This window comes from Podarcis cretensis (genome assembly GCF_951804945.1).
Source record: "Podarcis cretensis genome assembly, chromosome: 2".
NCBI lineage: Eukaryota > Metazoa > Chordata > Lepidosauria > Squamata > Lacertidae > Podarcis > Podarcis cretensis.
In genome coordinates, this window is record NC_137171.1 from 109,672,648 (window position 1) to 109,700,277 (window position 27,630).

Consider the following 27,630-nt stretch of genomic DNA (forward strand, 5'->3'; position numbering starts at 1 on the left):
TTTAAGGAGATGTCAGCATTTATTAAGTTTTGGCAAACAGGTACAGGGTAGAGCAAATAATTCTGACAACCCAGTACCTAAACGTTTCCTGTCACCTGTGCTTTTTCATTCCAGCATTCTATATAAAAAAGTAAAAGTAAAAAAGAATTCTTAAAATACTTACGCAAATTTGGATAAACTTTTACTCTACTTTTTTAAAAAAGTCTGCAATTTTAAAAAAATATATTTTCCCAGAATGTAAAAATTTGCAAGGTACGTTAACAAGGCATCCTAAACAGATATCAATTGAAAACCAAGGTGATCTCCTGTATCCCTGTATTTACCATGTTAAAATTACAAAGCACCCCTTTTCTTATAAATTTTCATCGTCTTTCTTGGTTTCAGCTTAGCTTGGATAAATTGACTGCACTCAACCGTTAACTACTGGCTTTATCTTGCAATACTGCTTTCATTTGGGTACAAATATCCAAATGCAAAATACCTGTACACACACCTCATATCGATTTTGTACCTACACACACACACACTTTCAATTCCCATTTTTCACAGCAATATGCCCACAAGCTGGATCTCCATTCTTGTCTGATCACCATTCCGTGTATTTCTGAGAGGCTGTAGTTTAAAAGAGATGTACCACTTGCAGCTGATATGAGGGGTACAAATGTTGTACTTTGGAATCTGTAGCCAAATGAGAGGAAATATAGCCGGGAGAGACGAAGATGTTGCTAAAGGATACTAGAAGCTATATCTACGAAGTAGTTTTAAATGGTGTATGCATTTGGGTCTCCCACATTCTGTAAGCCTAGGCTCCAGTTTCCATTCAGAATCTATAGTAACCTGATAAGGGAATTAAGGCAAGTCAAAAGCAGCTGTTGTATTAACCGCGTTGAAGCTCAGTATTGTGTGTTACAGCCAGAGAGAGTTATGTTGACACTGCTTCATTGTTGGAAGGGCCAAAGACCCAAGTCCAAAAGAAGAACAGATATAATTTAACACAGGCGGAGCACAGTGTTCATGTCCCCAACTCGGAAGAAAGGAAATATTTTTGACACAAATTTGACACTAAAGAGAACAAGGCGATTGTTTTCTTCCGCATCAAAAAACCCCACCGTTCCTCCTTCATAGTCCAAACGGATCTGAATCTTTTGAGGGTGTTTACTTGGGTTCAGAATGGTCGGGGGCGACGTTAAGGTTTTGTACTGACCGTTGTTAAAACCCACAGCCATGATTCCCTCCTCAGGGACGATATTCAGATGTCCTTTCCTCTTCACAGATTCTTTGGCCACACCCACAGCCCAGAAAGTTCCCTTGCTCACATCCACTGTCCAATGATGCTTCCCTGAGGTGAATCCTTGACAGCCAAGTACGCAGCGGGTGGGGTCAAATCGTCGGGTGCTGTAGGGAAGCTCCTGGCGGACAGAGCCCCATGCAACAGCTTTCTGACCATCAAACACAACAAATCGAGGGTGAGCCGTCAAGGGGTCCAGTGTCACGTTCTCTGCAAGAGATCAAATGCAATGGTCAGGCATAGAGCCAAGCTCCACGAACCTTTCCCAAAGACCAATGTATAAAACAAGTAACTGTTCATCTGCTGCAGATGGTTGTTTCTGAAGGCGGCCTATTTATTGAGTATTCCTCCTGATCTGAGACTCGCGCATCAGTCTCAGCTAGCATGGCTGGGAACGAGGAGAGTTGTGGTCCAACAATATAAAGAAAACCACAGGTTGCCTCTTTTCTTTTTTAAAATACAAAAAGGCATAAATCCATCTTTACTGTGAGATATCCAGAATCTGTGGGGACTTACCATTTATCCACTTTTGTTCATCCAAAGTCTCTAGAGGAAGAAAAGGAGGATAAGCATATGCAAACTTCTGTGATTTGTTAATGTGTTATATTTAGCAACAAATGAACTTTGTATATTAATACACCATTAATTCACATGCACCATTCTAAAGCCTTAGGAGTATTATCACTTTGGAAATCTACAGCTACCCAATTGCACTTCTAAATTCTCTCTCCTTTGTAGGCATCAAGCCTTGGAGCACACATTTACAGCAATGATACTATTATTATTATTATTATTATTATTATTATTATTATTATTAGCAGATAGCAAGTAAACTATCAAGCTCACAATATTGTAGCCCTATCAACCATGTACAGAGTTTTATATCATTGGGATGGATCCAGGCCATCATGCACTAAGATCCTTGAAATCAAAGAGACAGGTTAGTCATCACAATCTAATCCCAACAATTTCAACCACTAAAGAATGACCAAGTTATTCTGAATCCAGCGCCCGTATTTTAATGGTGGGTATTGTACAAAGGCGAAATGTGATTGGGACAAGTGTTCACTGATCGCCTGGAAAAAGAGCTAAATAAGAACAACAGTAAAATTTCCACCTCAACAATCAGCTTCAGAAACCCATTTAGTACCTCTGAATTTCCTGAGTTTGCCCTGCAGTGAAGCACTCTCTTTGGAGAATTCCTGAAGCATTGTACTGAGCTCCGAAGAATCAGGTGGAGTAGGAAACTGAAATTTGCCCCTCTTGCACCTAGAGGTTTGACAAATAGGAAACCTCATGAAAAGAAATCTTTATTCACTTGCAGCTTCTCAGAACATCAGGCGCAGAATGCATCTACATAGTGTAAACAGCTGGCCAAACTGACGGAAGGTGAACTAGCACCTTGGCCAATGGATTTGCAACTTTGGGGGTGGGGTTGGGGGTGCGCTAGGGGTGCATGCTAGTGAAAATTCTACTCTAGATAGAAGGGGAAGGATGCAAGAAGCATCCCAGTGGATCAGACCAACGGCCTATGTAGTTCAAGCCGAAAGATGGAAAGTGAGCGAGATCCCAAGTAAGGAAGGTTGGCAACTTAAGATGATAGAATTTGTGGAAGCAGCAGGTTTAATTTATAGAATAAGAGAGCAAGAAGAATCTTTATTCAAAGAGAATCCCCCCCTTGAATATTTAGAAAATAACTGTACAATTGAAAACGCTGGTAGTATTTAGATAAATTCAACAGCACGGTAAATATTTGGAGGATGCAAAATGGAGAAACGATTAGATTGGTTATAGTAAAATATGCAGGAATGATAGGTAAGTAAAATGAACCATGAAAAGCGAAGGAGGTTAAGTCCATTGTTTCATGGCATGATGTAAAATGTTTATTTTGAGATGTACAAACGGGGGGGGGGGGGGAAATGTTGTATATATTAAAAAGGCAGCATTCCCTCCTAAGCAGATGATTTGGAGAAGGCTGCCACCGGGACCATGAGCACAACCACGCTCTCCCACTCAGACATACTGCTTTTGATCTTGGCATGCAAGCAGAACATTACTAGAATTGCCTTCTGTGAAGGGTGGAGAAATGGCAACAGGAAGAACGGCCTCATACCTGTTGAAGATACTTCCAATATCCTAGCGAGCAAAAAAGAGGAGACAAGACAGAGAGGTTAGGTCGCCCAGTCCAACACCCGTCATATTTGGAATTAATTTCTACAGGGGTTCATCTTATACCCTGCCTTCCTTACATCCTAAAACTCGAAACAGCATTCGTATGTTTCCCTGGTGGCCCCTAATCCAGGCACTGACCAGGCCTAGACATGCCCAGCCGTCAAAAGGTTGCTGCATCAAATACCTACTATCTTCCCAGCTCATTTTGCTTTCAACCCTCAAAGCATTCATTTCAGTTTGGCAGCATTAACAAACCAATTCATTTAGTCTCTTTGTGGAGGCATAGAACAATACCTACTACCTTGCGGGATTTCTTTGGGAGAAGAGAAACCTAAGGAATAAATCAGGGGTCAGCAAGGTTTACCTCGCCTGGACCGGTTCACTCCAGCGGAGATCCCTCCCTTGGTGAGATTACGCTCGTGCATGAGCCTGCGATTTCTGCGCAGACGGAATTTCTGGCGCCACAGAAGCGAGTCCCTGCGCCGCACCAGTTTAGCACAGCGTGCGGGGACTCACCGAGCGGGCGGCTCAGTGGCAGCTCATAGGCCAGTTAAACAACCCCCGTAGGCCGCTTGTGGCCCATGGGCCTTAGGTTGCCTACCCCTGGAGTAAACTCTACACAAATCAGAGTCCCTAACATACTTTGCATGCCTCCTTCTGGCAACTCCTGCAGCCAAGCAGGTGCCAAACGTATTGCTCTGCTTTTCTTTCAACTGCATCAGTGAGGCCGAGAGTGGGGGAATCTTGTCGTCTGGGCAGCCCAGGGCCTTCATACACACTGCCCAGTTTGACTTCACCCCCAGAGACGCACTCCATTGTCTCTCGAGACAGATGGATGCCAAAAAACAACACAGCGCAGGCTAAGATCTTGCTCTGCTGAGGGGGAAGAAGGCCCTTCTTTGGACACACAACACCAGCAGAAACTCAGGTCGACTTTTCCCCCAGGTTCAAAATACTGGGCTTCCAGAGATCAGGAAAGGTGTTAACCCTGCAAAGATGCACCACTGGAGGAATGCAGCGAGAGGAGCGAGAAGGCCAAATGAGGAGGAGGATGCAACCAAATAGGAAATAACTAGGAACAAGAGAGACAGTGTGGTGTAGTGGTTAAGAGTGGTAGACTTGTAATCTGGTGAACCAGGTTCGCTTCCCCGCTCCTCCACATGCAGCTGCTGGGTGACCTTGGGCCAGTCACACTTCTCTGAAGTTTCTCAGCCTTACTCACCTCACAGAGTGTTTGTTGTGGGGGAGGAAGGGAAAGGAGAATGTTAGCTGCTTTGAGACTCCTTCGGGTAGTGATAAAGCGGGATATCAAATCCAAATTCTTCTTCCAAACAAAGGATAGCTGTCCTGTGCCATATCAGGCCATTGGTCCATCCAGCTCAGTACTGTCTACTCTGATTGGCAGCAGCTCTCTGAGATTTCAGGCAAAGCTTCCCCTCAGCACAGTCCTACCTCGAGATGCCAGGGGCTGAACCCAAGACTTTCTTCTGATGTGCTATCACTGTGCTACGGCCCTTATATAATGGCATTTAATAATAATAATAATAATAATAATAATAATAATAATAATAATAATGGTATTTATACCCTGCTCCCCCCATCCAGGGCTGGGCTCAGGGCGGCTAACAACCAATAATAAAAACAAGTTGAATGAATACAGCTTAAAAACAAGATTAAAATACAACATTAAAACATTGAAATGCAGCCTCATCACAGGAGGAAAAAAGAAAGAGGGGGAGGGAATCAAATTGACTCCAAGCCAAAGGCCAGGCAGAACAACTCTGTCTTACAGGCCCTGCGGAAAGAAATCAGATCCTGCAGGGCCCTGGTCTCATGAGACAGAGCGTTCCACCAGGCCGGAGCCAGAGTTGAAAAGGCCCTGGCTCTGGTTGAGGCTAATTTAACTTCCTTAGGGTCCGGGACCTCTAGGGTATTGCTATTTATGGGCCTTGAGGCTCTCCGTGGGGCATACCGGGCGAGGCGGTCCCATAGGTACGAGGGTCCTAGGCTGTGAAGGGCTTTAAAGGTCAAAAGCAGCACCTTAAATCTGACCCTGTACTCCACCGGGAGCCAGTGCAGCTTGAAAAGCACTGGGTGAATATGCTCCCATGGCAGAGACTCTGTGAGGAGCCTCACTGCAGCATTCTGCACCCGCTGGAGTTTCTGGGACAGCTTCAAGGGCAGCCCCGCGTAGAGCGAATTACAGTAGTTTATTATTTGCATTACCTGCATCAGCCCACCTGGCGGCTCCTGTCCCTTCTGCTCCAGCTCGCCAATTAGGGTGCTGATATGGGAAATCTCCTCGGAAAATTTAGCTGCATGCTCTTCCTTCTTCTTCTCAATCTCTATCTCCAGCTTCTGCAGCTGGGTTAAAAGGAGCTGCTCTTCTTTCTCTAGAAATTGGCGGAGCTGCTGACATTCCAACACAAGCTTCTGCCTCTCTGCTTCAGTTTCTGCCTAATTGGGACAGGTGCAAAGTGGGGGGGGGGGACACTGGTTTATTTTATTTGTACCCACCCATAGGAAAGCACCTTGACACATGAAACACCATTTCGTGTGTTCCAACGGTAAAGGTAAAGGTAAAGGGACCCCTCACCATTAGGCCCAGTCGTGGCCGACTCTGGGGTTGTGGCACTCATCTTGCTTTATTGGCCAAGGGAGCCGGCGTACAGCTGGCCAGCATGTGGCAGCATGACTAAGCCACTTCTGGCGAACCAGAGCAGCACATGAAAACGCCGTTTACCTTCCCGCCAGGTACCTTCCCTATTTATCTACTTGCACTAATGTGCTTTCGAACTGCTAGGTTGGCAGGAGCAGGGACCAAGCAACGGGAGCTCACCCCGTTGCGGGGATTCGAACCGACCTTCTGATTGGCAAGTTCTAGGCTCTGTGGTTTAACCCACAGCGAATGTCTCTGCGAGAGGCACGGGTGTCCTTTGGCCCGCCAGAAGTTGCTGAACTACAACTCCCAACATCCCTGGCTGCTGGTTGATGGAAAGTGTAGCTCAGCAACATCTACAGGGCTAAAAGGTCCCTCCATGTGCTTTGTAATGTCAAAATCCAGCAATTCCCCAGGCTGCTTCCATTGCATATAATGCAAAATGGTGTTGCACCGAGTCGTTGTAGATGTGTGTTGCCGTGTCTTCTTCTGCAGAAAGAGAAGCTGACCTTGAACTGGTGTTGTGAAACACCAGCTAAAATTGAAACTCAGCAACAAATTATAATTAGATGCTCTTGTAAAGTCGCTACTTTCAGAATCCAGCTGCCAAGGGCTAGTTCACAGGTGCATGAAGCAAGCTCATAACACTTTGGGGGGCAATAGGTGTCAACTTAATGCACCAGGTGGAAAGGTTTGTTTTTATAAAACACAGAACCACGTTGGAACATATAACTCTAATGTCTGAGGTTAAAGTTTAGCCCAGGGTTTCCCAAAGTTGGGTCTCCAGCCGTTTCTGGACTACAATACCCATCATCCCTGATCACTGGTCCTGCTGCCTAGGGATGATGGGAGATGTAGCCCAAAAACAGCTGGAGATCCAAGTTTGGGAAATCCCCATTCAGTTGAAATTTTGAAGATGCTCAGTCATGTGAGGTGACAAAGGTACTGAAAGTTTTGCTCATCTTTCAGCGGTCAGTAAGTTTTGGATTATGGAATCTCTGAACATGATGAGCTAGTTATATGGATGTCACGATAAGAAGAATCGTGAGCCGATGTATTAATGTTAGGATTGCTTCGTCAAAGCAAATTGAGAATCGGCATTATCCAGATGAAATGTACATGTCTCCAAGTATGCATATTACAAAAATATAGGGAAAGTTATTTAGTGAGCATGAACAAGCTTTAACGTGGATAAAAGTTGTGGGGATGTTTAGAAACCATAACATAGTATAGGCTCTGAGACTAATTTATGGGACAGTGACATATTTTCAGATAAGGTTCTCAGGCACTATATAAATATGCTCTGAAGTTCAAGCAAATCAGTTTCCTACCACCAGCAGCTCGCTTGCCTGCACCCAGGGCCAGATTTAGGTTTGATGAGGCCCTAAACTACTGGAGGTAATGGGGCCCTTTATATGTCCAGTTGTCCTTTGTCAACAACAAATTGTCGCTGTTTTTTGTGTTGAACATATGCTATATGGTAATTTATGGACCTAATAGGTATCTAAAGCCATTTGCACATAACAAAATATGTATTTTATCAAAGTAATTGTTGAACTTATCTTATATTTTGGAAATGTACATAAAAGTTTTTTTTCCCCAGGGACCCCAAGAGAGTGGGGCTCTGAGCTACAGCTTGTTTAGCTTATATATAATAATAATAATAATAATAATAATAATAATAATAATAATAATAATTTATTATTATACCCCGCCCATCTGGCTGGGCCTCCCCAGCCACTCTGGGCAGCTTCCATGGAAACCAAAAATACAGTAAAATATCACACGTTAAAAACTTCCCTGAACAGGGCTGCCTTAAGATGTCTTCTGAATGTCAGGTAGTTGTTATATAAATCCGGCACGGCCTGCACCTATGCTGGCAGCACCCTGCAAGACCTGGAAAGACCTGGGAACTTAGAAAGAAGCTCTCCTGTTTTGAATTACTGAAATCTTAAGAATCTAGACTTTGTAACAAGAAAAGTTTTAAGTACTATTATTGCTCACCTTAGGCTATCTATATGTCTTGTGAGAGTATATATATGCATGTATTATTAAAAGTAGCAATAATAATAATAATAATAATAATAATAATAATAATAATAATAATATTATTTGTACCCCACCCATCTGGCTGGGTTTCCTCAGCCACTCTGGGCGGCTTCCAGCACATACAAAAACATAAAATGTCAAACTGAAAAGATTCGCTCCTGTATACAAATTGATTAATTGCTGTTATACAAAAGCTGAACTGAACCTACATCAATTCTAGGTGTACACTTTACTGAAGTAGATCCAAACAGATAGAGGTGATAAACTGATAGTCCTGGGCTCCTAAAAACTGGCACTCTACATGGATAACACACGCAGAGCTGAAATTCCCAACACACAGAAATGTAGAAACACCATATACAAATTAAAAACCAAGTGAAGATGTAATGGTGTTGCTAACTCCTAACTTCCAATTGTGCTTGCACTTACCAGCAGATCCTGGCTTGGCTTCTCTGCATCTAATTTAAATGATAAAATCTTGTCTCTCTCTTCTTTCAGAGTTTGCAAGCAGTGATGTATTTTCTCCTAAGACAGACATGAATAACACAGTTTTTGAGCCATTCACCATGTCCTCCTCAAATAAGGAGCTACACATGCAAGAGAGAATTATTTAAGCTCAGCACTGTAACAACATCTGAATACCATCAGATTGCAAATTTGCATCTGTGCTGTATAACTAATCTAAAACTGCTCCTCCGGCGTATTTCACACACAATCTTCCAGCCTCCACCCACTCGCTGAGATACACAGATGCTGTTCATTTTTCTGTACTTGTGGTGCTCAAGCACCAGACAGGTTTTAAAGTTTCTTTCTTCATCTGAATTCCCATTAATCAGAAACTGAAAAAGCTTGCAGTAGCCAAGAGATAAGCAGTGCCTCCACTTTGTATGACAGATTACACCAACCCTTCATTTATCTCTTTGCATTTATAGCCCTCATTTTGCCACCCTCGAGGTATCCTAAATAAAACAATTGTAGCAGGTTTCTAGAAGACATCTGTTGCTATGTCTATTGCTCCCAAGAGAACCCAAATAAAGGGTGACCTATAAATACTGGTAAAGAAAAGAAAAATCTGGCCAAGAGAAGGACAAATAAAATAACAATACTGTCTGAAAAGAGAACAGAAATGAACCCTTTCTTTTCCTAATGCATTGATTGTGCTTGTTGCTTTGGTGGCAATATTTTGCGAGAGACACCCAGGGATAAGCATCAAGGAATTATGGAGGTTTGTTGAAACAAACTTAGTTGGTCTCTAAGGCACTACTGGACAATTATTATTATTTTTTTAATATGTTGAAATCAAGTTTGGCCTCTTCGAGTCTAGCCTATACAGTGGTATCTTGGGTTACAGACGCTTCAAGTTACAGACTCCGCTAACCCAGAAGTAGTACCTCGGGTTAAGAACTTTGCTTCAGGAGAACAGAAATCGCAGGACGGCAGCGGGAGGCCCCATTAGCTAAAGTGGTGCTTCAGGTTAAGAACAGTTTCAGGTGAAGAACGGACCTCCGGAACAAATTAAGTTCTTAACCCGAGGTACCACTGTATCAGGAATGGGAAAATCTGTGGACCGCCAGAATAACAGAATTGTAGAGTTGGCAGAAACCCCGAGGATCATCTAGTCAAATCTCCTGCAATGCAGGAATATGCAGCTGTCCCATATGGGCAGGCATAGGCAATCTCCGGCCCTCCAGATGTTTGGGACTACCATTCCCATCATCCCTAGCTAACAGCGATGATGGGAATTGTAGTCCCAAACATCTGGAGGGCCAGAGTTTGCCTATGCCTGCATATGGGGATCAAACCTGAGACCTTGGTGTAATCAGCACTGTGCTCTAACCAACTGTAGCTCCCTTAGAATCATAGAATTGGATGGGACCTCAAGGGTCATCCAGTCCAACCCCTTGCAGTGCAGGAATCTCAGCTAAGGCACTCATGACAGATGGCCATCCAACCTCTGCTTGAAAACCACCATCATCCCTGGCCACTGGACGTGCTAGCTGCGGATGATGGGAGTTGCAGTTCAAGCACACCTGGAAAGTCACAGGGTCCTGTCCCCCCAATCCCAGGCCTATAGGTCTTTAATGACACCCTCTCTGTGAAATTAGGCAAAAATTAAAAAGCTGCACCAAGAAAGTGACGATTTGGGAGGGGCTTGTTCAGGGAGTTGCAAAGCTTGATCCCCTTGATTTAATACAGGCATGGCCAAACTCGGCCCTCCAGCTGTTTTGGGACTACAACTCCCATCATCCCTAGCTAACAGGACCAGTGGTCAGGGATGATGGGAACTGTAATCCCAAAATAGCTGGAGGGCCAAGTTTGGCCATGCCTAATTTAACACAACCTTGGGTCCCCAGCTGTTGCTAGACTACAATTTCCATCATCCCCAGCTAGCAGGACCAGTGGTCAGGGATGATGGGAGTTGTAGTCCAACAAGGGTTGGGGACCAGAGTTTGACCGTTTAACATTAGCCGTTTGCAGGAGTGCTATCTTACTGAAGTACGTCGCACCTTCCAAAGAGACAGGCGGCAGATGACCCCAAATTTCCCAAAGATCTTATAGTTTAAAATAAGACAGTGAGGAAACAAGAGCCGCAGGATTGATGGAGAAAGGTAAGAAGACCTCTGTTCTCTGCAGACAGAGGATCCAGACAGCAGGTTAAGGGGGAATAACCCTGCAGAGACCCTGGAGCGCTACTGTCAGACTGGGCAGATAATATAGTGCTAGACAAACTAACCTGGCAATAAGTTGTTTCATATGTACCAATACATGAATCCTGGTTGCTTTCCAGTTCTTCTAAGATGTCCCCACCCCCAAGAACCCCCACTGATTTGGAGTTTGTTCCCGACGAAAGAAGAATGGAGGATGAAGTTGATGGACTATGCAGAATTAGATAAATTAACAGGAAGGATTCAAAACCTGCGGGATCAGAGATTCTTAGAGGACGGGAGTAAATATATGAACTATTTGAAAAGTAATTGTGATGAACAGATCACACTAGTAGGACTGCAAGAAGTTTTGTAAGGTGGATTATTTGAAATATTACAAGAAAGACTATGAAAAGAATTATTAGTTAAGGACAACTAAATGCAATATAGAAATTAAGAAATGCAGAATAAGTGATAAAGAACGGAAAATCATCAGAGGTGTTGACGGAAGTCTAAAATATTGTATAAGATGAGAAGATATGTTGTATGACTGTTGGAACTGATAGTTAAAAAATCAATAAAAACGTATTAAAAATAAGATTTGGAGTTTGTTCCATTGTTTCTTTTTTTAAAAAAATAAGATTTTATTAAAGCTGTTTCTTAATACAATAAGGTAAAACAAACTACTGTACATCAAAACAGAAACTGAAAGTGAAAGTAGAATCCTCTTCCTGTTTGGCAGTGGAACAGACTCCCATGAGAAGTGGTGGGCTCTCCTTCCTTGGAGGTTTTAAAGCAGAGTTTGGATGGTCATCTGTCATGGATGCTTCAGCTGAGATCCCTGCGTCTCAGGGGGTTGGACTAGATGACCCTTGGGGTCCCTTCCAACTTCAAAATTGCATGATGCTATGAAAAGTAGCTCTTTCCCTTTGTCTCACACAGAAAGTGCTGGACGCTCCCAGCTCTCACCTAGCGAGGTCTTCCCTTCCCTGCTCCTTCGTGTGTGTGCGCAATCCTTAGACCCCCAATAACGGCTTCCCTTTCCTTCCTGTGCTCTCGGCTGTTAACTGACCCTCCCCTTGAGAATCAAACCTCATTGTTTTTAGCAATTACGAAAAACGTGATTGAAAATCTCTTTCCCCCCACCCCCAAATACGAGCCCCATTCTCAGCCACTCACGTTACCTGGTAAACCTGAGCGGCCTCCTCTATAGGAATCACGCTGTGATATTTATGCAGCTTGGACCGGTCACAAACCACGCAGATGGACGTTTGATCGTATTCGCAGAAGAGCTTCAGTGGCTCCTGGTGTTTCTTGCAGAGCGCCTGTTCTCCCGACTCCTTGGCTCGCCGCTTGCTGAACTGCATGGCCAGCTCAACGATATTCCACAGGTGCCTGTTTGGCCGCAGGTTCTGCCAAGGGAAGGGTTTTCTGCATTGCGGACAGGAGAACACGTTGGCAATGGAGCCTTCACAGCACTGGGCAATGCAGTCCCGGCAGAAGTTGTGGCCGCAGTCGATGACCATCATCGGGTTCTGGTAATAATCCAGGCAGATGGAACAGGTGGCTTCATCCTGGAGGCTTTTCTCTGGGTTCGGCGCAGCCATTGGCGTCTTCTAGCTGCAACGCAGAGGAACAAAGTTTAGTTTTGCTTACAGAGAGGGGTGTGTCTCCTTTTTGCAATCAGGAAGTGGTTGCCTCACGGGGAACTAGATTGCAAGGGAGGGAGGGATGGAGTGTTTGAAGGTGGTTTTAACTATTAGAGGGACAAACATATGCTCTGAATAGTTTCCCCGAAACAATATTTGTTTGGGGAAGCGCTAGGGACGCGGGTGGCGCTAGGGACGCGGGTGGCGCTGTGGGTAAAACCTCAGTGCCTAGGACTTGCTGATCGTATGGTCGGCGGTTCGAATCCCCGCGGCGGGGTGAGCTCCCGTCATTCGGTCCCAGCTCCTGCCCACCTAGCAGTTCGAAAGCACGTCAAAGTGCAAGTAGATAAATAGGTACCGCTTTATAGTGGGAAGGTAAACGGCGTTTCCGTGTGCTGCGCTGGTGCTGGCTCGCCAGAGCAGCTTCGTCACGCTGGCCACGTGACCCGGAAGTGTCTCCGGACAGCGCTGGCCCCCGGCCTCTTAAGTGAGATGGGCGCACAACCCTAGAGTCGGCCACGACTGGCCCGCACGGGCAGGGGTACCTTTACCTTTACCTTATCCTGACATGCAGAATGTTGACATGTGCTTTAATCTGGTTTTTTACTTACTGTTGATTTAATTTTTTTAAAAAATGCTTTAAATAATTGCTTTTACATATTTTTACTGTTTATTTCATTACGCTATTCTTTTTGTAAGCCGCTTACAAGTTTTATTACAGTAAATAACTGTAAAATAAATGCAGAATCTCACTGCATTCAACAGGTTGGCCATACTGATGAAGGACCCGCTATTAAAGATTTATTCAAGAAACCTGATCCTATTAAGTGTGTACAGGGTTGCAGCCCAATGTCCCCCATCATACTGTATGCTATTTAAAGGTGAAGGATGGGTGTTTATGCAAGGGGGGGGGGAGTTTCTACAGATTTCCTACAACATCGGCATAAAAACATACAACAAACTGTTATGCAACATCAGCATAGAACTGTTGGCCCACCTCTCTTTAATCCAAATTTAACTTTTATGGTGGAAATCTGATGTTGCTTAAAACATTGCTGCCAATAACCCAGGTGCAATATCTGAATATTCTCATTTGCAATGCAAAGCCGCCATCCCAAAGTACCCAAAGTCATTAATACTAAAGCCATCTGCACATGGTTCAAGGCAGGTTATAAATGTGTCAGAGCTGTCTCTAAGGCCTCGTCCACACTGAGCAGTTTTCCTCTTGTCCTGCTCCTTTGCCAGGGAACTGCCCCCCAGCAAGCTTGAATTACCATTTGAGCACTAAAGAATTATTTTCCTGGGCTTTGGGGGCGGGGTAGAAGAGGCTAGATGACTCCTAAATCTCCTGGCAGAGATGCTTTCATAAAGTGGAACGAAGATGGTTCCTTTTCCTTATTTGTTCCAAACTACTGGGCTGACGAAGTTATTGCCAATGGCTGAGCCTGCCTTAATTACTTTGACTCTGTCTTGCAAAAGCAGCATTTACACGAAGCAAAAACTACAAAAATGCCTAAAGCCCGATCAGGCAACATTATTATTCATTTGGTTTATTTGTGGCCCAATACAATAAATTTCTTGTCGTACACCCCGTACATTTAAAGCACACACAGTGCCTATTTCTTTCCCCCCAAAATAATGGTGGGAAATGTAGTTAAAGAAATTGTGAGGGGTAAACTATAGTTCCCATGATTCTATTTTTTTGGGGGGGGGGGATATACTTTAAATGCATGGTGCATTTGCAGTCTATAGTTTTTCTACAGAGATATTGCTTCAGTGGAGTAAAAAACCACACAATGTGTATCCCTAAGGAAAGCCTCTCTCTCCCCGCACCACAGCTAACTGTTTTATTAATTTTTAGTACTTTTTGACCCCACCTTCCTCCAAGGGGCACAAGGTGACAAAACATGCTTCCTTCCTCCATCCCTCCCTCCATTTTAACCTCACAACAGTCCTGCGAGGTAAGTGAGGCTGAAAGACTGTGATGGCTCCAAACCGTGACCAGCCAGGTGCCTGTGGGAAGCTCGAAAGCTGGACCTGAATCTTCAAACACGGTTTCTCTGGACGCCCACGATTTCTAGAGCTGTGCCAGAGGGAGAAAAACTTTTCTCCATGGCATTAACAATTTTAAATGCCCATTCTTTCATGTCACCTTTTCTCTGCACTAAAAAACCCCTTTTCCTTGTTAGGGGAGTCGCTCCTCCATCCCCTTGATCTTTTCCGAACCTTTCCCCAGCGCTCTAACCACTATGCCACACTGCCACCACGCTGTTTAAATTGGAAAAGCAAAACCTCTTAAGCAGACCACGCTTCGGACCTCCCGGGGTTTCTCCCATGGCTTTTCAGCTGCCCCATCTCCACCCATGTCGCCTGCAGCTCTCTCTCCACCTACCTTGCTCTGCTCCCCTCTAGCTCTCGCCAGCTAAAATGCAGCGTCCGACCCCCGGGAATCATCAGCCAACCTGCAAGGCAACAGCCCGGCCCGGCCCGGCCTAAGGCGAGAGCCCAGCAGCGGCCTAACTCCGCCCCGCACAGCGCTCCCGATGGGAGATCTCTGCCGGCTGCGTCAGCTCTCCATTAAGGCACCCATCTGGATTATAACAAACCAACAGAAAAAGGGAGCGGGGCCTTTAAAAAACTGGAAATAAGGAAATGAGTTGGGTTTGCTGCCACAAGGCAGCTCCCAAGGGTGGTCTCTTCCAACTACCCCCAGGTGGTTTCTTTAAGGGAGAAGAAAGCAGACAGCTGTTTTCTGATGATTATTATTTTAAAATCGGTGTTGCTTGCAGCAATTTTATGCCCACTGCTTTGCAAGGTTCTCCTGAAATAATTTAAATAAATAAATGTGTGTAAGAGGCATGGGGGGGGGGGGATGTTCAGGTGCATTTTACCCAACCCTGGATATACAATGCTGGCAAATACTGGACTATTCTTTTCCTGCCTGCCAGGAAACACTTAAAGGCATAGGAGCTTGGAAGGGTGCGGAATGAATTGTAGTGCCCTTGGGGCTCTGGGTATTTAGCAAAAAAAGAAAAAGACCATGCCAGAGTCCAGAAGGGGGAGCTTGACAGTTGCAGCAGGTCTGGTTTCCCTCAGGTCCTAGTGCAACACTAACCACTATACCACACTGCTTCTCAATCTTCTTCTCAAGGAAATGAAGGAATCCTCTTGATTTTGTTAAAGCCAAACAACCACTGCATTTCGGATTTGCACCGCAATCCCAAAACACAGTTGCAGAGAGGACTCGCACGAAGCAGATGCTTAGAAACAGCTTGCAGGTTTGTTCTCTGCAGAAACTTGCACACCCATTCAACATGCTGGCTCCAGAGCGCATTTAGAAACCCTTTTCAAGGTTAGCACACGTGCTTGTTTCTATATATGGATTATGGCGATTATAAAATTGTAAAACTCAGTAAAACTTTTAAAAAATAAAAGTGTTTACCATCACGAAAGAATGGCCAGGCTGCACATGTAATGCAATCAGTGACCATTATCAGGTATCCTGGGAGACAGGATTTCCGCTGTAAATGACCTTCTGTAATGTATATATGATGGTTTTTTTTGGGGGGGGGGGGTCTTGGGCTACAGGGTGGCCAATTTCAAAAGTTATTGTTCAGGGTTCTCCCTGTTGGGAGGGACCCTGTTGCAACAGTTCCTTAAATAAAGATCAGGTTTACTAGCCGCTTTGCTTCTCAAAGTACTCTGTTATTTTTCTCCTGCCGATAGGGAAACCCTCTATATGGGCTCCTGAAATACCCCAGAAAGGAAAGAGCAGTTTTTTTATAGCAATAGTAGAAAACACAAAGTTTGAAAGGCCTGGGAGAAGGGGAATGTGTTTGCCTTAAAGATGTATAACGAAGCTGCTAAGCAACCCTTGCATTTTCTTTCCTTCACCACCACCAGAATGAGGGCTAGATGTTTAAAACAGAAAGTGTTTGGGCTGCATCTTGCAAGAGAGGAGTATTAAATGAAGCCTGGCCAGCAGCTGTGACCCAATAAAGCGATTTCATACTTTTGAGTTAATTAGTAATCTGCTAACTAGGGTCAAAAGTAGCAAGAGGCTATCCACCATTTCCCGCGCCAGTGCCTCAACGTAGAGGTACTCCTTCCTCTTCTCCCAGACTTTCTGCCTGGGAAGAAACGAAACGCCCGATTGCAGGAACACGAAAGCGAAAGTGAGCTTGCCTCCAGCTCTCGGAAAACAGCTGCTGCTGCTTCTTGGGCGATCATGGCTACCGCAGATCCAGCAAAACACCTTCAGGACGAAGTCACTTGTTCCATTTGTCTGGATTACTTCAAGGATCCAGTTATGATCACGGAGTGCCAGCACGACTTTTGCCGAGCCTGCATCACAAAGTATTGGAAAAGATCGGGAGCTTCCATTTGCTGCCCGGATTGCAGAAGAGCAGCTTCCTGGCAAAGCCTGAAACCCAACCGGCGCCTGGCGAACATGGTGGAAGCGGCTAAGCAGCTCCGACTGCAGCTGGAGCAAAGTCCAGGAAGGGAGAAAATGTGCAGGGAGCACAAGAAGCCTCTGAGTCTGTTCTGCACAACAGAAAATACCCTTATTTGCATGTTCTGCGAGAGATCCAAGGCTCACAGAAACCACCGTGTTATTTCCCCAGAAAGAGCTGCTGCAGATTACAAGGTAATGACGGTGAATTTTAGCAAAGAATGCAGTTCATGTGTATACCTGGTGCAGTTGTGATATCTCTAATCTAACCACGATATAGAACAGAGACAGGGAACTTGTGGTCCTCCAGGTCTTTTGAGCCCAGCTCCCATTAAACCCAGGCAAGGGTGATGGGAGTTGTAGGGTAGCAGCACCTTGAGGGTCACAGGTGAGTAGCCTCCCCAGGTATAGAAGAAGGTGAACACCTCACTTAGTGTATTTCTCCTCCCCTTTTCAGAGCTGGTGTTTTAAATCTACAATCAGGGTTAGCTTCAAACCACACTGTGCCAATCCTCTTTGAAGCGTGATAGTGGTTCACAGAGCTCTCTGCAAAGGTTGATCTTTGGTACTTCCGGAGACCAACCCTTCGTCCCCAGTAACGGGCAGCCTCCCACACCATCTTGTGGGCCATCCTCTTTTAAGTGTGGCAGCCATTTTGTGACTGGGCTTTACAGTATTGTAATTTCCCCACAAAATTCCAAGTTCCAAATCCAAAATTCCAATTCAAAATTCCCCCGAAGTTTGGCAATTCCTGTCTTAAGCAGCCACAGCTGTTTCTGTCTTGGGGTCTTCCTTGTGCATAGTATTTATAGTGAAATGGTTGCCTTTCTGTTTTCTGGATTTTTTCACCGGTTGCCACATGAAGTGCTTTTTTTTTTTTTTTTGATGCAAAAAAATTATAAAAATCCAGATTCTGTAAAAGAACCTGGATGGATCCCCAGTATTGTGTGGCATGTCTTTTAAGCACCATCCTGCTTTTTGTGTGGAGGGTGTGAGAGTTGGTGGGTTGGTGGTGTGATAGGAATTTTGAGGTCTTAGATATATGTTAAATGTTCATAAGTGTACCAACCAAGCACATACATACATCAGCACAGGAAGACGGACCTGGAACCATTTTGATTCCCAAACTGTCCCAAACTGACCAAATGTTTTCTCTGCAAGGTCAAAGGAAAATGGAAAAGCCTCCCCATTGTCTTTTCCTTCACAAATCCTGTCTTAAGGGTATGCCTGTGTTTGAATAGGGTGTGAGCCTGTGACCTGGCCCAGGAACTAAGTATTTATCATTACAAAAGACTAGTCAGGCTCCCCAGGAAATCCAATCAAGTAACCTGCCAGACAGGAGATAAACAAGGACAGGAGAAAAACAACATTCAAATTTCTGTTTTAAGACCGCCTTTTCTGTGATGTATATATGATGTTTCTGGGGGTGGTCTTGATCTACAGGGTGGGAATTTCAAAAGTCTTTATAAGGCCTTGCACGCCATTTTTCGGGGTTCCTCTCCCTCTCCTGCGGGTGAGGGGAGCACCCTGTTGCAACAGTTCAATAAAGATCAAGCTTACTAGCTGCTTTGCTTCTCAATATTCTCTGGTTGGCCTCTGTTACTCTCTCCTACCAATAGGGAACCTATGTAAGGACTCTATATGGGCTCTTGGATATCCCATAAGGGAAAAGGGAAAATTTTGTTTACAATAGTGGGCATGTTTTGTTTTGGCCACTTCCCTGGGACCTGTGCCAAGCTGTGCCACTGTAGCAGCTGATGGAAGTTGAGAGCCCAACAACTTCTGGTCAGCTGCGGGCTCCCCCTGTCCCGTCCTATAAACATTTTAAAGTCTGCTTGTAAATAAAACATTCTCAGTCCGCAGAAACTTTAAATCTACCGTTATCATCCATTGTCTGTCCTTAGGGTGTACTACTTGGACATCTAAAGGAACTGAAAAAAGAAAGAAGCAAGGTTCTGTCGGTTAAATCAAATGGTGAGAAGCCGTGCCAGGAGCTATTGGTAAGAATTGGCATAACTCAGGGGTCAGCAAACTTTTTCAGCAGGGGGCCGGTCCACTGTCCCTCAGACCTTGTGGGTGGCTGGACTATATTGGAGGGGGGGTGAACAAATTCCTATGCCCCACAAATAACCCAGAGATGCATTTTAAATAAAAGCACACATTCTACTCATGTAAAAACACCAGGTAGGCCCCGCAAATAGCCCAGAGGTGCATTTTAAATAAAAGGACACATTCTACTCATGTAAAAATACGCTGATTCCCGGACCATCTGTGAGCAGGATTTAGAAGGCGATTGGGGTGGATCCGGCCCCCGAGCCTTAGTTTGCCTACCTATGTGCATAACTCCTCCTTTTAAGGTCTGTCTACAGTGAGCTGATCTCCACTGGCAACGTTATCATTTGAGAGCAAGGATCTGTGTACATTGGGAGTGTGATTTGATAAGGATCCACATTCTCCTGATGTATTCTCCTAATGTATTTTACATTACTGTAGTATCTAGGAAGGGGAAAGGACTAGATACAGTAAGTACCTTGATATTGTTGTGATCATGAAGTTGGAATATATTTGAGGCTGCTTTCAAGTCAAGTTTTATGGGTGAAACAGATTTTCTGGATCCATTTCACTTGTGATTTAGGCCTGGGTTTGGCACTGAAACCAACTTTTCCAAGTGCCCCCTCATTCTGAAGCATGGAGGGCGACAGAGGAATGGCTTTTTTGCTGGTGGCCCCCGATTTGTGGACTAGGTTTGCATGGTGCCTATGTTAATACATTTTTGTACCATGTGATAACGACTTTTTTTTTTACTCACTCTTCACCAGCAGGTACCAGGTTGTTTTAAAACAATTTAAAATTCATGATTGCAAACAGTTTAAAAATTACAGTCACAGGAGTTGAAATATTTTAATGTTATCCTGTATCCCATTTTAGTTTCTGTTCAATGAATGGCTGGTGTGTTCATTTTACACCCTCCTTATATGTTTTCTTAACATTTGATGTGAACACCTGACTTTAATCAATTTAATTCCAAGTACGTGCAGTGCTTTTTTTCCAGGGGGTACGCAGTACCTGCACATCTTTTTGTTGTTGTTAAAAAGTGTGACACTTGCTATAACAATTTCATGGTGAGTACCAGCACCTATTTTTCTAGGGGGAAAACCCACTGAGTACGTGATATGTATTCCAATGTGATATTAGGATCTGGATTGGGCAATCTATTAGAACATCCCATTGTCATTTGTATCTATCCCTTGTAGAAAGAGGCAGAAACCAAGAGGGGGGAGATTGTGGCTGAATTCCAACAACAGCGGCAGTTTTTGGAGGAACAAGAGCAGCGCCAGCTGGCCAGGTTGGAAGACATAAAAAGGGAAATTGAGAAGAGAAGAAATGATTATGCAAACAAATTTGAGGATGAAATATCCTACATCAGCGATCTGATTGGTGATATAGAAAAGAAGGGCACTCAATCAGCAGATGAATTCTTGGAGGTAGGTCTAGTATTCTGAACCAGAATGTATTCATGACAGAAATATCCTGCATCAGTGACTTGATTGGTGAGATGGCAGGTAAGGGTGGCCATTCAGCAAAATAATTTTTGGAGCTGGGATTCTAATCCAGTATTGATTCATAGCCAGCACAAATTGGTTGGCAGAGGCAGCTGGCCAGCAGCTCACTGCATGTGTGGTAAGTAATGGTTTAATAAGAAAAATGGCCACCGATGGTTGATTTTTATTTTTTTTTGCAAGTAAGTTCTCATTGAGTATGCATCCCTCATCATTCTCATAATGAGTTGGAGTTGCAACGGGGGCGAAATGGCGCCACTTTCAAAGTCCCAGCTCTCTTGAACAACGGCAAAGGGTAGAACGACTGTAGTGTTGGATTGAATCCCATGTTTTTTGAAGCCAAAGAAGCTAGTGGACATGTGACTGTCAAGTTATTTTGTAATTGATTATCACTTTATTCCTACCCTTTATATACAAACTTAGAATGCAAATCCAGGTATGTAAAGCAGACTGAAATGAATGAGGTAATTGATGGAACGCTGAACTATGTAAATTCAGCCGTTTTCATCTTGGCACTGAAGACAAGGGGTTTCTATGACTGACAAGAGGCTTTGAGGACTGTTTTGTGACTGACATTCCTTGCCCTTCTATTATGCGATGGCACAGCTGTTCGGCAGCCATCATAGGATACAGTCAGGACGGAGGATACGACGGTTTCTGCTGGGAGTTCCTCTGCTCACCCTTGTCCAGTGCTCTACTGGCAAGGGTAGCAGGCAATATGCAGACTCTGAATCCCAGTGGAGTGTTAGTTTGGAGAACCAGCCACCCCTATCCCTTCCCGCGGTCACATCCATACAATGCATTTGAAAGTGCATGGCTCTGTCTAAAGAGCCCTAGGAACTGTAGCAGAGTTACAGTCTCAAGAACCCTAAACTAGCTTACAACAACAACAAATCTTTATTACGGCCATAGGCCCGCATAAGGGAGGGAGGGAGACAATTATTTAAAACCTAAACCCCCCCCCCCAAAAACTAAAAGGAATTAAAGCAGAAAATATATATAAAAGTCCATAAGAATCCAAAAGAAGCTAAGAAAGTCTAAAAGAAGGGTTAGGAACATTAGACAAGAGTGAAAGGTTATAAGACTATACCTATCTACAGAGCACTCTTAAAACGAGTGCTCGTTATATCTAGTTTGTGGCACAGGTCGTCATCCGGCAATTTTGAGCGCTGCCGTGCAGAATCTGGCAACGTATGTTGTAGCTGGGTTGGTACCTGAAAGCAGGGAGGTATAGAATTGTCCTGTGTGCCCTGGGCAGTGATGGGAAGATGAGGCTAGTATGAATGTCTATAATAAAGACACTGGAGAAGCACATGCTCTGTTGTTTCTGTTTGTCCACAGTCATGGGGCACTGCCTCTCCAGATAAGCAATCTTCCTGTATCCGCCTTCGAGGACAGCTGAGGGGAGGCCATGACATCGGCTAAAGGCCCTTCGGTGCTTAGGGACTTGGAGTTTCGCTAGATATGTCATAGGGGAGAAACTAGCTTCCAGTTTCCAGGATTCTTTGGTTGAAGCCGTGTGCTTTAATGTATAGTGTGCTTGTGACCACAGTTCTCCATTGTGAAGTCACGTGGGATAAGTTTACAATTGGAGATCCAAGTACGCTGGTGAAATTGACTCAGCTTTCTCCTGACCCTAGGAAGGGGGGTGGACAGAGGCAATTAAGAAAATGGCCATGCAATGGATCCTTCCTCACATTTGTGCAAAATTAGCAGGAAGCAGGCAAGGAAGCCTCACCCTTTCGCGAGTGGCCAAAGAGACATTTCTGTGCAAGGGGGAGAGACTAGGATGTGGAAGATGCCATTGTCAAATGTGTAGACCTGTAAGAAACATAATGATATCTGGAGGACTAAAACAGCTTCATGGAACACATCAGTTAGAAGGTGACGAAAGAACTGTAACAGGAGTAGGATGAAGTACAATTGTAAATCCACCTTCCTGCACGACAATCAGTGGGTTGAAGAAATCTGATAACAAGAACATTTTTGTCTTTCACACAGGCACAGCAACAGTGGGAAAGAGGCTCAAAACTGCTTCGTTCATCCATTTTGTTGTAACTACATACCACCCAATTAATTACATTCTACACAGTTCACAACTTAAAATCAATTAAAAGCAAATAAAATCAGATAAAACAATCGAGGCAGTAGCAGCCTAGCACAGAAATGAATACAAAGCCGCACGAAGCAGCGTAAAATCAATAAAAGGGCATTGAAACATAGCAAAGAGAGAAACAATAGTTCTAATATATATATATATATATATATAGAGAGAGAGAGAGAGAGAGAGAGAGAGAGAGATATGATAATATTATATATATAATTTTATTAGTTTAATAATAATTGTTGGCATCCAGCAAAGTCATACTCTGAGCGGACCCATTGAAACCAATGGCTTTGAGTATTATTAACATTGGATGTCACCTGTTAAATTGAAATCACACTGTGTGCAAAATGTAGCTAAATTGTCTTTGCTCTTTTCACTTCTAGGGTATTGGAAGCATACTGGACAGGTACCTGCTTTTGCTTTATAACAATGCTTGACTTACTTGGGGCCCCCTCTCCCCTCCCCAACTACCCTTTTAATGGCCTCTTAGCTACTGTTTTAAGGCTGCAGGGAACCACCATTGGGCTAAAATGGGTGAGTCAGTGGGGCAGGGCTTTGGGGTTTCAATAAGGGCCTTCCTGCCCTCAGTCCCATTTCCCCATAATTTTGAATACATCACCCTTTTATTTTATTGTGATGGGGTGATTCTTGCTTTGACTTCACTAGTAAATGAATCAGGATGAGTGCTCAGCCAATGCCCTCCAATCTCCTTTGAAGCAAATCGGCATGTATGTATGCTCAATAAGCAGGTAATCTAGAAATGGCCAAAGATTTCTGGAGAACTCAAAAGCTTGCTGAAGGGGCCACGGCTATAAGGCTCCTACACTTCAGCATTCACCGTTATGCCATTAACTATGAGGCCGAAATTAAACTTTTTACCATCATAGCACCCATATGCTATCAAGTGGTGGATGAAGCTGCAAGCAAGCCTTTGTGAAGCAAAAAAGGTGGCAGTTAAAATAAGGGACTGTACAACTAGATTGAGGGTGGCCCTTTGAATATCTCGCTTTATCCCACTAGATGCGAGACGGAGAAATTTCAGTTTCCAGCTACTCCTGCTTCTGCAGACATGAAGGAAAGGCTGAGGAAATTCTCCCAAGAAAGTGCATCTTTGACGAGTTCTCTGAGGAGAGTCAGAGGTTTGTAAAAGAGAACCCTAAATCGGATTGCAGGGATGAAACATGCGGTGCAGCACTGTCAGCAGCATTGTACCTTTAAGAGAAGCGTAGCAGGGTGATGCCAGCAGCCATAGATTTCCCCCCATGGTGCTCATTATTAGAAAAAGCAAGTGATTTTGTGCTAGTGTGGTTTGATGGGTTAGATTAAAGGTCTGACTAAGACCAGGGACAACTAGTGTCGAGTCTCCATTCAGGCATAAGACCCACTGAGCAACCTTGGACCACTCTGATTATAGATAGAACTACAGTGGTACCTCGGGTTAAGTACTTACCGTATTTTTTGCTCTATAAGACTCACTTTTTCCCTCCTAAAAAGTAAGGGGAAATGTGTGTGCGTCTTATGGAGCGAATGCAGGCTGCGCAGCTATCCCAGAAGCCAGAACAGCAAGAGGGATTGCTGCTTTCACTGTGCAGCGATCCCTCTTGCTGTTCTGGCTTCTGGGATTCAGAATATTTTTTTTCTTGTTTTTCTCCTCCCAAAACTAGGTGTGTCTTATGGTCTGGTGCGTCTTATAGAGCGAAAAATACGGTAATTCGTTCCGGAGGTCCGTTCTTAACCTGAAACTGTTCTTAACCTGAAGCACCACTTTAGCTAATGGGGCCTTCCACTGCTGCCGCGCCGCCGGAGCACGATTTCTGTTCTTATCCTGAAGCAAAGTTCTTAACCTGAGGGACTATTTCTGGGTTAGCGGAGTATGTAACCTGAAGCGTATGTAACCTGAGGTACCACTGTAATAGAATTGTAGAGTTGGAAGGACCATAAGGGTCATCTTGTCCAATCTCCTGCGCCAGGCCTCCACATCTGGACTGCAAGACAAGTTGGCTATGCCCTGCACATCTGCCCTGCACCCACCATCAGGAGAAGGGCAGGTAATGACCAGGCTCAGTCAAAAGGGGCTTTGTAAGCTAATCAGCAGTGCCTGAGACGCCCTGTGCAAAGAGCTCTGGAGGAAAAAAAAACCCTATCAGCTGATAGTTTGGTCTTGCAGAGAGCTTTGCTGAGCACCTTCAAGGCCTGGCGATTAGCTGAGAGTCTGGCCTAGTGAAGCCCCTTGCAAAGCTCTCTGTTAGACCCATGAAGTGGGGGGAGGGGGAGGAGGGTCACCTGACATCATTATGACATCGGGGTTGTCAAATCTGGCTTGTGATGGGATGGAGGAGAGAACAATCTGGCCAGTTCCCCATTCTTGTCTCTTGCTATCGAGTCCCATTATGCAAGTTGTGCACCTTAAGTATGGGGGAAAGGGCGTTCGCTCTTTGCTACCCAAAGTGTGTGGCATGTGCCCCATCTCTTCTTCCTGGCTACCCAGAATTCATCCTGTTTATCATTCTTGCCACTACAGCTGCCCTTGCTTTTAACAGAATCATTCATCATATCAGAGATGTTGTTCATTTGTCAGTTAGCCTTAGGAACATGAGTCATGCATTAGTCGATAATTATTGTAGTTAACAACAATGCTTCATTGCTGCGTGGTTAAACAGGCTTCAAGGTTCCTTTTGTTAGCCTTATGATGGACGTTCTACCTTGCTCTCTTTTCTCCTAGACGGTTCTGAGTCCACCTGCTCTCAGTCCAACACAGTCAAATCAAAATGGATAAGAGGTAAGCTGCTAGTTCCGGAGAGCAAAACAGGCCAGATGTTGGAGAGTTCCAGCATTTGATGTCCTGTCGTTTCTGTCTTTAGATATAAGCTGCTGCAGGGGGAGATCAAACTGGACTGAGGCCCCGGCAGCAGTGCTGAGGGGCGGAGGAAGCGAGTTAGTCCCTGCCCTGTCATTCTAGTCTAAACCAACTCCCCCCAGCAAATAAATAGCTTAAGGGGGACTTAGATTGGGGGAAATGGTGTTGTGGAAAAGGTTACATTAACCATTTTCCAGCTCAAGGGCCACATTCTCTTCAAGACAGCCTTCCTAAAAAATAAATAAATAATAAAAATCAATCTTTATTGGTTTATAAACTGCACACACACACAAAAACCCCAATAAAATAACACACAGCGCATAACTCACAAATAACAAAAATAAAATAAAACAGTACAATGCAAAGACACAAAAGATTTCAGCCGTTGACTTCCGACCTCCTTGATGTGGGTTCTTTGTTTCCTTGTTACTTTCCTTTATTTTTCAATAAATATAGCCTGTATTATATGCCTTATGCAGTTCCGAGAGTTATTCAAAGCATCTAAAGTTTTAAATATTGTCCATAAATCTCCCATTCCTTTTTAAACTTTTGGGTCGGTCAATCCCTGATCTTTTCCATCATTTTCACTAGTTCCATTTATTCAAGCGGTCATGTGGGTCATGTGGCCAGCATGACTAAGCCGCTTCTGGCGAACCAGAGCAGCGCACGGAAACGCTGTTTACCTTCCCGCCGGAGCGGTACCTATTTATCTACTTGCACTTTGCTGTGCTTTCGAACTGCTAGGTTGGCAGGATCAGAGACCGAGCAACGGGAGCTCACCCTGTTGTGGGGATTCGAACTGCCGACCTTCTGATTGGCAAGTTCTAGGCTTTGTGGTTTAACCCACAGCGCCACCCGTGTCCCTTGGTTGTATATATTGGCCTAATTGGTTCTGCATATCTCCCCTTCTAAAGAATGCATGCAATTGCGAGCTCAGTACACTACCTTACGGGAGTAACCAATTCTGTTAAGCCTTTGTCTTGCCCTGCTTCCTGTTCTCTTTCAGAAAATGTGGTGTTGGATCCAGAAACAGCCCATCCCCGGTATATTGTGTCTTCAGATGGAAAATCAGTACGGTGGGGAGATGTCCGCCAGGACTACCCCTACAACCCAAAGAGGTTTGAATATGCCCGCTGTGTGCTTGGAACGCAGGGATTCAGCTCTGGGAAACATTATTGGACGGTGGATGTCGAGGATGTTGACCATTGGGCTGTGGGCGTAGCCAGTGAGTCTGTGGAGAGGGATAGAGAAATTGATTTTGAACCTGACGAAGGGATCTGGGCGATGGGCTTTAGTTATGATCAGTACAAAGCTCTGACTTCACCTCCTACCATTTTGGAGCCAGAAGAGGATCCAGTAGAGATCCAAGTTTCTTTGAACTATGAAGCAGGAACTGTGGCTTTTTATGATGCTGAAGATAAGACCCGCCTCTTTATTTTCCAGTCAATTGATTTTGAAGGGGAGGAAGTTTTCCCCTTTTTCCGGATTGGAAATTCATCAGCTCCCCTCCAGCTGTGCTCTTAAAAGACATGGTTCTTGGCCTGTGCTTTGCTTTTGCTTTGCCTTGCCTTTGCCTGTGCTTTGCCTTGCCTGTGTACTCAGACGATTCCAGGTGTTAGTCCCAAAGAGCAGCGGATATCATTTCTGTGCACATTGTCTTTGGAAGTCTGCTTCCATCCCAGGCTGCTGTCCCACAGTCCCCTTCAACAAAGGACCAAAGTGTTTTGGTTTGACTGTGCAGATGATAGCTTTATAATTCAGTACAGCAAAGAAGCACTATAATATTGCAAATACTGTTGCTTTAATTTTGCACCCTCTTGGTGGTGCCAATGGGGAATTTCCTCCCAATGCAAGTAGCAGCTTCAGAGGGATTATCCTCGGGACCAAAGCAAAGGTGGAAAGGGTTAAATCCTCCACCGCATTTTGTGATTCTCATAATCATCAGCTTCTTCCCTCACTCAACATTTTGCAGTTTTAAAAACTTGCATGCTAAATGCAAGGCCATATTTTGTCTGGTTTTGATTCTTAGTTTATATTAACCACACTATTTATTAGCATGTAACTCCTCAGGTTTTTTTCTTTAGCTTTTTACGTTTAATAAGCCTGTGATTTGATGTCGTAATTGTCGCCATTGCAGTCTTTCACTCATTTCATTAATCCGTCAATAAAGTTATAAAAAATTCCTTTTAAA

At 44.3% G+C, this 27,630-nt stretch overlaps 2 protein-coding genes across 6 annotated transcripts; one reads left to right on the forward strand and one right to left on the reverse strand.

Moving 5' to 3' along the window:
• LOC307208725 (zinc finger protein RFP-like) lies at positions 1-15,929 on the reverse strand. Of its 5 annotated transcripts, none has more exons than XM_079963619.1 (8): positions 15,905-15,929; positions 11,998-12,433; positions 8,598-8,693; positions 5,687-5,917; positions 3,402-3,424; positions 2,439-2,557; positions 1,805-1,834; positions 1-1,498 (listed from the first exon to the last, which is right to left on the reverse strand). In XM_079963619.1, exons 2-8 carry the CDS (start codon positions 12,418-12,420, stop codon positions 990-992), a joined length of 1,431 nt encoding a protein of 476 aa, XP_079819745.1. In that variant the 5' UTR covers positions 12,421-12,433; positions 15,905-15,929; the 3' UTR covers positions 1-989. The 5 variants fall into 5 exon arrangements, with proteins under 5 accessions (XP_079819745.1, XP_079819744.1, XP_079819741.1 ...); XM_079963618.1 differs by lacking the exon at positions 15,905-15,929 and adding an exon at positions 14,925-15,230; XM_079963615.1 differs by lacking the exon at positions 15,905-15,929 and adding an exon at positions 14,855-15,230.
• LOC307208701 (zinc finger protein RFP-like) lies at positions 15,706-27,630 on the forward strand. Its single transcript, XM_079963578.1, has 8 exons — positions 15,706-15,814; positions 16,654-17,110; positions 18,820-18,915; positions 20,170-20,400; positions 22,966-22,988; positions 23,603-23,721; positions 25,305-25,361; positions 26,446-27,630. The coding sequence occupies exons 2-8, from the start codon at positions 16,691-16,693 to the stop codon at positions 26,961-26,963; spliced, it is 1,464 nt and encodes a 487-aa protein (XP_079819704.1). The 5' UTR covers positions 15,706-15,814; positions 16,654-16,690; the 3' UTR covers positions 26,964-27,630.